At 41.8% G+C, this 10,862-nt stretch overlaps 1 protein-coding gene across 1 annotated transcript in view; it reads left to right on the forward strand.

The window, feature by feature from the left end:
• Positions 1 to 7,724: 7,724 nt before the first annotated feature.
• CUNH5orf58 (chromosome unknown C5orf58 homolog) overlaps positions 7,725 to 10,862 on the forward strand; it is a 7,011-nt gene continuing 3,873 nt past the window's right edge. Inside the window, exon 1 of the mRNA XM_035014049.1 lies at positions 7,725 to 7,818. Within this exon, the coding sequence (XP_034869940.1) occupies positions 7,725 to 7,818 (94 nt within the window). The remainder of the gene's footprint in view (positions 7,819 to 10,862) is intronic.

Genomic DNA, 10,862 nt, shown 5'->3' on the forward strand with positions numbered 1-10,862 from the left:
AAGCAAAATATCAGTGTTTTTACACACAAAGTATTAAAACATCCTTCATTTTGGACAGATCCTAAGTCATCTGATTTTTATTCAAGCGATGATCCACGGCCCTGATGGTTCCTTCATCAGGGACCGGCATTGCGTGATCCTTCCCGCGCAAAGCTGCTTGGAAGCTCTCAGGCCTGTTGTTGTTTCCTAGAACAGCCACGAGTCTGCTTTTCATGGCTGTGTCGGATCTTTGGTCTGTGTTCCAGTATGAGAGAGCAGACAGAACTAAGGGGAAAGCTTAGTGTTTACGTTGCGGTGGTTCATCCACTTTCTGCTTCGCTCCCAGGGGGGCTGTCCCTCTTGCAGAGGGCTCAGAGGCCACAAAGGGGGACTTCTGCTGTCAGAGCGTTGCCGGGAGTCCAGCTGAGCGGCGGGTGCTAATGAGCAGCCTGGTTTCCCTGACTCTCAAGGATGCCGCTATAGCAGCCAATTCATTTACCCAGGCTGAACTGAACTGAACAAGGATTTATTGAGTACTTACTATGTTCCAGGAGTGGGATTAGGCACAGGATACCATGATAAACAATAAAGGGTGATGGGGAACAAGATGTTCCTGCCCTTCCAGGAGGTATATATTAGTGAGGCAGACCCAAACAAAACCAACAAAAGTAAACAGAAACATAAATGTTAAAATTACAAATGATATCGAGTGTTCTATGGCAACAAGGGGCTGGGATAGAGAATGGGGTAACATTAGAGGATGGCCCCTCCGATCCCTAAAGCATGAAAAGGTGCCAGTATGGGAGGGCCGGGAGGAAACAGTTACAAAAGAGTTGTTGGCATGGACTGGGAGTGTTTGAGGAGTGTCGGGGAGAGAGACCGACGGGAGCTCAGGGTCAGCAGGTGGGTGCTTCTTCCCAGGGCTATGGGAAGCCACTGGAGGGCTTTAAGCTAGAGAATGGCACGATCTAATTTACATCTCAAAAAGCTCATCCCGTTGTAGTGCGTAGAGCCAGCGGATCATCATGTGCAAGAGCAGCCGTGGTAAAACCCACGAGGATGCTATTGCAAGCAGCACAGGAAGGGCTCGTGGTTTCCCACGGCAGGGGACGGCTGCAGAGCTAGAAGTAGGCGGAGTTTTATTGCCAAAAATTACACATACAGAGTAAACGTTTGAGAAAAATCACATAACATCTCAGACCTTAGCACTAGATTTCCATCACGATGGCAAGGGAAACTGGAAGCCAACAAACAAAAAGCAGAGGAAACAGAAGAAATACAGACCTAAATTAGGAAGAACCTGAATCTGGAATGTCCATCCCCTCCCCCCGCCCCCATGAATCAGAGGACATGGTGAGTCTCCATGCTGCTGTGCTGGGGGGGGCCTTCCCCCCGAAACACTTTCCTCTCTCAAAGGGAAATTAAATGGACTGATTTATGCTTGAAAATTACATGTCTATATACGTAATATGTATATAAAAATATATATTTATATCTAATGTATATTAAATTATATATGTGTGTATTATATATGTGTATAATTCTGGCATCAGTGGCCAAAATAAGTTTCAACCATGGTCATGCACATGGGATTTGTAGAAGATGCCCAGTGAAGCCAGTAAGTCACTCACTATTCCTCCACAGTATGGTTTGCAGTCGAACTAGGTTAAGATGGAAGGAGGAAGGATTAAGAATGCAGATTTAGATGTACTAAATCAAAGTCTTTGGGGTGAGCCTGGGAATCTGCATTTTCACGAGCTTCCTAAGTAACTGCACCGTAAGGCTTGAAAAGCTCTGCTTTACACTGATTGAAGTTGTGCCCACATTCAGAGATGCCCTGGAGAGTTTAAAATATAGAGAAGAGGATTGGGACTAAAGTCACAGCTGGGCTATATGAATAAACACAGAGGAATGAAATCACACATAAATCTCACTTTACCCAGAGATCCTTGTTAACATTTGGGTGTATATTCTTCCAAACCTGCTTTTATGCATATATACATATTTTCATTTACAAAAGGTGAGTATACACTTATATTCTATTGTAATTGACTTCATGAATGTAATATAATTTTTTCATGAAGATACTCATTTTTCATTGCATGTCCAGCTGATGAAGGTGAGGTGTGGGGAGGTGAAGGTATTGCCTAGGGGGAGAAACATCTGATCAGGATCTATGTCTTTAATAAAGAGGGGAAGTATTGTTGGGGGATGCAGGGCTGACGTGATAGAATTGGAAACATATTTTATTTGGGGACAGAAAAAGTTTTCTCTGATTGGCGGATCTCTGGAAATAAACACAACTTGTATCATGAATATGCCTTGCTGGATAAAGGCACTTTCTAAAAAGCCAAGCACAAAGAGTTTTCAGACAAACGGGCATAGCAAGCAACTGTCAAAAACAGCACCGTGCTGAATATTGTCAGCTTTTGTCCATTTGCTTCATTCTTGCATTACAGGAATGTTGAAGGAAGAAGAGAGCCAAATTCTGGCACAGTAAGTGTATGTATTTTACTATTTCGGGCATCAAGTTGGAAAACCTCAATATTCTCTCTTGGCTTCCAATACCTACTGAATCTACAAGGCTTCAGACTGTTTGCTTTTCTTTTTAGGGGTTGAAGTGTTTGGGGCATAGGGTTGCCAAATTTAGCAAATAAAAGTACAGGATTCCCAGTTAAATTTGGCTTTTAGATAAATAAGTTGTAAATATAAGTATGTACCACACAATACTCAGGAAATAGTTATTTGTAAAGAAATTATTTGTTTTTTACTTAAAATTCAAATTTCACTGGGTGTCCTGTATTTTATCTGGCAGCTATCCTTGGATACCTTCCTATTTCAGAGGAAAATGTTGATACAGACTGTAATCTCTTTTTTTCCTCGGCTTTATTGAGGTATAGTTGACATATAGCATTACATTTAAGGTGTACAATGGGATGCTTTTATGTACATAACTATTGTGAAATGTTTACCATAACAAGGTTATCCATGACTTCACATAAGCATTTTATTATGTTGTTGCTTTTATGGTGAAAACATTAAAGGCTCCACTTGCATAGCAGCTTTCAAATACACAATAGAATATTATTAACAACAGTTACCATTTTGGATCCCTGGAATTTATGCATCTTGTAACTGAAAATCTGTCCCCTTTCCCCAACATCTTCACGTTTCCCCCACCCCCTAACCTCTGGCAAATGCCATTCTACAATCTGTTCCTAGGAGTTCAATGTTTTTAGATTCCACGTATAAGTCTCTGTCTGACATATTTCACTTAGCATAATGGCCTCAAGGTCCATCCCTGTTTCACAAATGGCAGGATATCTTTCTTTCGTGTAATTCCTTCATTAGAAGTGAAAATACTTTAGTTACAGCGAGCAATGTGGATTTTTGTCAGTAACACCTTTCTGTAGTTCAGGAGTGAGTTTCTTCTGGAGAAAAAGAAAATGATTTTGCCCAATGGAACATCAGCTGCTTGAAGAAGACAATGGGCAGGGAGCCCACGTTTCACCTCAGATCACAGTGGCCAAAGTCACGTGCCTTCTCCCTTTCTTTCTGTGATTGGCTATGGGGAGAACATTGGTTGTTCTGACACGTGGAGATTACCTTGATCCACCAGATACAGGTCATGCTTCACGGGTAATGATCTAAGCATACACTTGTCACCACCTACATTTATATGCAAGAAGGTTGCACAAACCCATATTCAGATGGGAGTTGGAGCTGCAACGGGAGCCAGTCCCCAGGCAGAGACCAGCACTTGGAATTGATGATGAGCAGGGAAACAATGGGAATGGGAACTTTGAGAGCAAGTGCAAGAAGTGAGATAATTTACTCAATTTGTTTACCTGGAAACGAAGACTTTATGTCAAGAATTCGTATTAAAACTAACTGAGGCACTCACACCCGACTCCATAAAACGCTTAATCACCTTGTTCTGTAACAACTTTTCTCTTTATGGGAGAATTTACCAGCTTTTTAATCTTCTTTATTTGATTAACATTAGAATCAACAACTGCAACCTGTGTGAAGTTCCAGTAAAGCGTTGCAAACTTATTAAGGAAGATAGATTTTTTAGGGCCTCATCTATAACAGTCTCAAGCTTTAAGTAGCAGATCATGCTTTTAAAGTTTTATTTTCTCAGGAAAAGAAATAATAATCTATAGTTACTTGGGGAGGAAAAACACTACAATAAGTAGTCATCGTTACTCTAAGACATTTTTATGAAGGAAAATACATTATTACAATCTATCTTTTCCTGAGTCCACATTTTTTTTCTTCTTATACCACTTATTTTAAAGAAACACAAAGTTGATTCTTCTTCTTCTTCTTTTTTTAAAGGCTTAATGATGATCTTTTCCAAATTACAGCATTTGAGGCTACTCATAAGAAGTAATCAGCTTTCGGGATAGGGGGAAGTTCTATCAGAAATCCTGTAAGCAGAGTCCTAATCCACAGGTATCTGAGCTGAAGCAGGTCACGCAAACACTTCCTGAATCCTGTGAATGGGGTCAGTGGGTTTGGGATGATGGGGCCCCACAGACACCACATCCTACGAAGACGCAGCCCCCATCATCCCTGGATTTTCAGGATTCTCAGTCTCAATGCTATCTCAACCCACCTATGCTTTTCACCCTACTTCTCTTAAACACCTTATCTCCTTCTGCTATAATCTATGTGGCGTTTCCAAACACACAATCTGGATGCACGTCTGAGGTGCAGTTTTCACTAGTTTGAATCAATACAAGGGGGAGACATCCAGTAAGATTTTTATTAAGCTGGTCTTACTCTGAAATTACTATAACCTTTCTTCTTTTTTCTTTCTTCCTTTCTTTTTGGATGTCAAATTATCTCTGCTTTTATAAAAACGGTGATGGCAGTTATTTTTGCTTTGTTAATGTCCTTAATTTAGAAAATAAATGTTGCTCACCACGTGTTGGTCACTTGCATGCTTGTATGTGCATTAGTACACCTGCGTTTAAGGTCAGTGATCTGCGAAATAAGTACATCTAACACTGCATCAGACAACATACTCCACAGTGTCAAACTGAAAGTGACTGAATATAAAATAAACAACAGACTATGTGCTCTCAGTTGTCAGGAAAAGACTGGTTTGAGAGCTGCTGGGTATTATAGGGGAGGCTTAGAGAAGGCGAAGACTTACTTAGTCTAAAGCCTTCCTGAGGGAAAGTCTTTGAGTCAGCCCCAGAGGTTGCAGTGCCAGGGATTCCTCTTGGAATCTAGCAAAGATAGCTTGAATCCCAGCTTTTCCACTGGCAAGAGACCAGTGTATATCTCCACTGGCCTGTACTCTTCACTCATCTATAAAAATTTATAGGAATGGTAATAACTAACATTTATTGGGCACATCATCTGCCAAGCCCCTTTGAGGCATTATCTCACTTAAACCTCAAAAGAATACTAGAAGACAGTTATTATTATCTTCACGTGATAGATGAGGACACTTAAACTCTAAATGATTAAACTGTTTACCAGCATCTCTCTAGCTAAACAAATGCTGGAGTAGGATTCAAACCTGAGCAGTTTCAGTCCAGGGTCTAGCCTTAATCGCACTCCTATACTGTGAAAATTAAATGCAGATAAGGGCTGGGAAGCACCTAGCACAGTGCCTGGCACACTGGAAGCAAAAATGTCAGCGCCTTCTCCACCCTCCCTCTCTGCCCACAGGTCCGCGCCAGTCCCTTCCAGCTCGGCACCCAGCACCTTCTCGGCCGGGGCCGTGCCTGGGACTACAACTCCCAGGATGCAGCAGGCAGAGAAGCTGGCCAATCAGGATGCACAGTCCTCCCCTTCGCAGTCGGCTCCGCCCCACCTGCTGTCAGAGCTCTGGTGACGGTTGGCCAGGTGGGTCCTCACGGGGTTGGTTTGTGGGCCAGCCAAGGGTACTGGGTTTTAAGTAAATCCTAATCCGGTCTGGGGGCAAGGCGAAGGCTGTTGAAGTGTCCAGGCTGCCTCAGACTCCATCGTCAGCCTCCAAATGGGCGCGCCCCCAAGGGCCCGGGGCTCCTCACAGGCATCCGTGGGTTCCAGAAGGGGCCGGTGGTTGTCGCAAGGCCAGGGTCTCGCGGAGTGCGTTTTGCGTCGTCCTGATCCGGTTTGGGAGCAGGAGGGCTGTGGAAACCTCGAGGGCATCTTCAGCCACCAAGTGGCGGCTGGGCGCGCCAGCGGCACCTTGGGGCTCCCCATGGTGCAGGTTGGGGTGAGAGGGCGGGGCTGGCCTTTAGAACCACAGCTGTGGGGATGATCCTCGCTTCTAGGACGAGGGCCTGAGCCCTCCTGCCTCCCGGCCTTCTGGCGGGAGGTCAGTGCCTTCGTTGCATTAGTGCCTTCTGTCTACGGTATCGCGGCCTCTGGTTCCACTAGTCGCTCTGTCCCCAGAGCCCGCTCAGCACTTCTCACCTCGGGGATGCCCTCTGACCGCCTCTCCTTTCCCTCTGAGCGGTGGCCTACCTGAGATCTCCACGGAAGGCTTGACACACCTCTGACCTCTCTCCAGTCCAGTGGCGCCCAGCCCCAGCTCTGCCTTCCGACCCCTCGCGTGCAAGGGCACACTCGAGGGTGCTGGATGACCAGACCCGGGATGGGAGGGTCAAGTGTCTTGGAATTTCTCTGTCCGTGTAGTTTCTACTTCCCTCTAGGTTTTTTAATTTTTTTTTTTTTTTTTACAACCATTCCTCATTCTTAAAGCTCTTTAATTACACTCTCTCCACCCTCTTTATTTTAATCAGCTTTTCTCCCCCCCATCCCAAACACAAATCTTTTGATTTGTTATACCCAACCAAGTAAGATAGCTACCATTCCCTTTATGGCTTCCAGGGTACTGTAGGTGGATGCAAAATATATTTTATTCATTGGAAAATGAAACTTTTATACCTTTGTAGTGGCTCTAAAGTGAGTGAAGTAGGATAAATTCCTCGACTCAGGAGAAAGCAGAGACCAGAAATTGACTTAACGGTTAGTTTGTTTCCATTATTTTGGACAAGCAGCCTGACCCGTACGTAACTGCCCGCCTTTCACACTGCTGGAGTGGTGTATGCTAATTGTGGTTTATTTTTTCAAGTCATTTTGAGAGATTTGAATGGCTGAGATTAGTTTCTAGTGAACCACCTGTTTATGTATTTGTACCTGGCACAGTTGGTTAAAAAAATAGGTACTGTACATATAACATGGTAACCTGTTGATTTACACATTTTAGTTAACCAGAATTTTTAAAAAGTGTATTGCCCTAATTCCCAAAGCTAAAATAAAAGTGGTCCTTTTGCCATCTTCTTAGTTTATAAATTATAATTGAACCTTATTTTGAGTTTTACTATGAACTTAGAGTTTTAATGTGGACCCTGTCATTCAAGAATCAGTTAGAAGAATACACTGTCTTACATAAACAAAAATAGAGAAACTTTTATACGACTACTCAATTATAAGGTAGTTTATAAGTGCTGAGGCTTTCTGAAAAGGGGACCTCTGCATTTCCATTGTAAGGGCCCCATCTTATTATCTGGTTTCATTAAAGAAGAATTCTAGTTGGAGGTGTCTTCAGCTGGAAAATACGAACAAGTTGATGACTTACTATACTAGAATTTTAACCGTAATGTTGACTATCATTTCAGAATTATTTCAGTTCTGAAATAACAGATTTTCCTTTTAGAAATACCAAAGCTTTAAGTATTTTCAAAGTGCACGTAAATGCTTCTAATTTATACATTTTGTTTCTCTTTTAAAATCAGATGTTTAAGAATAATGTTCCTGACCATGAGCTAAATGTGGAAGCCATAATTAAAAACATTAACACAATTTCTTCAGAGTTGAAGAAGATGAAAGGTAAGTATGGAATCCCCGAGTTAAAATGTTTGTATGCCATAGTTATAAAACAAACAATAGAGCCAAATTGTGCTTCTGCGGGATATAACTGAATTTGCCTACTAATTAGGATTTCTCTACTTCTTAAGAAATGTTGACACTGTAATATGAACTAGATCTCTAAAGATGAGTTGTGTTTGAAAATTTTCCTGGGAGTTTTAGCAGACTTGAATTCCCATCCCTGACACTAACAAGCTTATGATGTTGTCTAACTAACCTCTTTAAATTTATTTACTTTCCTTCCTTCCCTTCAATAAACTATTGCACGATGACGTCACGTTCTGCAAAATTCAGTGTCTCTATCCATTAATCTTTACCAAGCCCCTAAGGTTCCTTCCAAATTAAAATTATAAGTTAGTTTGATTCTGTGAGTTCAGGGTTCTTCATTTTAAACAGATTCATAGAGTAGGATTAGGCCTTACAGTTCATGACGTTTAGTCATTCACCTCACGGACATTCTGTTATTTTATCCCAGACATGTAACATTTCCGTGATTGAATATTTCTAGGACAATTCATCCCTGACCCAAATTGCCTCTGTTGGAATGCCCTCCCTCTCTCACCAGTCAGCCTCTTCCTTTTTAGATGGTTCCTCCTTATGGACTAGCTGAAATCCATTCTCGTCTTCCTTTCACACACTTGTCCTATTTCTAAACATGAAACTACACTGAATACGTAGTTACTCTTCTTATGACAGCTCTTGGATATTTAAAGATAACCTCTCTGTCAGTTACAAGGAATTCAGCTATAAAAGTAACAAAATATCGACTTAATGTGGCTTATACAACAAGGAAATAAGAGATCCAAGGTAGGGCAGTCCCAGAGTTAATTCAGAATTTTAAAGGCTTCTGACCATACCAGGTTCTTCCCATTTATCTCCTCTGTTATGTTCGCTCTGTTTATCACTCAGAGTCATTACCTGCAGGTGTGGCCATCGACAGACACTGCATCTGCCTATCTCTATAAAAGCCTTTCCTCGGGTCCCTCCAGCACAGTTTCCCTTTCCTTTCATGGCCACATTTGCATCGAATGCATATGCCTACATCAGCTGCTGTTAAGGGGGATGGGACGGCCAAGACCAGTTTGGGCCAGTCAGGACTTACTGCTGGAGCTGGGGAAAGGATCACCTCAGATGGAATCACATTGTACCACCAAAAACAAGAGGGAAGTGCTTGTTAGTTAGGCACCAAATAGTGGGTGCCACATTTCCCAGACTTTGATATTCGAACCCTGCTGTCTCAAGAGATGTTAATAAGTGGTGTGCAGTAAGAACAGAGTCCACATTATTAGGGTCAAATAAATTTGGGGAGTGCTTTATTTTGTATATTTCTCTCAAAAATTCACAGTACATATTAACAAAGGCTCTGAGGAATCTGATGTAAAGAAATCTCGTTATCTTTGCTTAATTCATCACCCCTCAAAACCAAACTCAACGATACAGTTAAGGATTTCCTTTCTAAAATGTGAATCTCCTGAAAACTCTCATTAGTTCACTATTGCCCCAGAATAAAGTCCAACAAACCTCCTAGAATGGACTATAAGACCTCTTGAGATCAGGCCCCTGCCTACCTCTCCAGTATCTTATCATTCTTTTATCCCTGCACATTCTGTGCTTCAGCCATACCGAACCATTTGCTGAGCTACATATTTGCTCTTCATTCGTATCTGTACCTTAATAACACATGCATCTTCTGAAATGCCCACTGCTGCACCCCCACCTCCACCCAGCCAGGTTAACTGCTACTTAGTAGTCAAGGTTACTTCGACTGGCAAAATTTTTTTAAGCAAGCATGTTATCTCTTCTACCTTTTCATATCTATCACACTGTGCTGTAACTGCATGTTTACTTACTTTTCCTTTCCCTGCTCAACTGTAAGCCCCTTAAGGGTCTTCCAGGCACTTAACATAGCACCTTGATATAATAGGTTCTTGGAAATGTTTATTAAATGAATAATTGGTGTCTGGATACTTGTGTTCATTTAAAACAGAGAAGCTTTAGATTTTTCTCAAACTTGATTAACTGTTCTAACTTGGGGATTATTCTTTCGTGAAGTAAAATAGAAATGTGATGAATGTGTTCCTGAGAAGCTGTGGAGTAAGTCAGGCAGTTAGGCTATAGGGGCTTGTAGAGCTGGAGTCAGAGGACAGACTTCTGGTAAACATGGAAGATTAAATGAACAGCACTCCTTTTAGCCACACTTCCTTTTCTCAATAATAATGTCAGTAGCTGACACATAGTATTTACCATAATCCAGATGCTCTTCCAAGAGCTCTGTATAAATGGACTCAATTGTCATTACAACCTTGTGAGGAAGAAAATATTACCACTGGCATTTACAAATAGAGAAACAGACATAGAGAGGTTAACTACTCTTCCTAGATCACACAACTAGTCACAAAGAAACCTGAGATTTAAATTTAAAGTGATTTTAAAGAGACAAAAATGCACAAGGTAAAGAGCTCTCAAAAAAAGTTAACAGTGAAACAGAAAGCAAATGGAAGCAAACAGAAAAGTCTGAACCCTGAAGTCCAAAAATCTGATCTGTGAGCTGGCTGGGTAGAGCCAATGAAGACTCAGCATATGGTGGCACCAGAATCCTCAGGAAGTGGGGGTAAAGGTGGGTTTAAGAACAGGAAGGCTGGTTAAATGTTTAAGAAGTTGTAGACCCTAGAGAGATAGATGGATGGATGGATGGATGGATGGATGGATAGATAGATAGATAGATAGATAGATAGATAGATAGATAGATAATTAAAAAGGGGCACCTGGGTGGCTCAGTCAATTAAACATCTGATTCTTGATTTCAGCTCAGGTCATGATCTCAGGGTCATGAGATGGAGCCCTGCGTGAGGCTCTGCGCTAGGCATGGAGCCTGCTTGAGACTCTCTCTCTCTCTTTTTTTTAATTTAAAAAACTTTTACTCTCCTTCTGTGCCTCCCCCACCTCTCTCTCTTAAAAAAGAAGAAGAAGAAGAAGAAGAAGAAGAAGAAGAAGAAGAAGAAGAA

Source organism: Mirounga leonina, unplaced genomic scaffold (assembly GCF_011800145.1).
Source record: "Mirounga leonina isolate KUSES-001 unplaced genomic scaffold, KU_Mleo_1.0 Mir_104, whole genome shotgun sequence".
Taxonomy (NCBI): Eukaryota; Metazoa; Chordata; class Mammalia; order Carnivora; family Phocidae; genus Mirounga; species Mirounga leonina.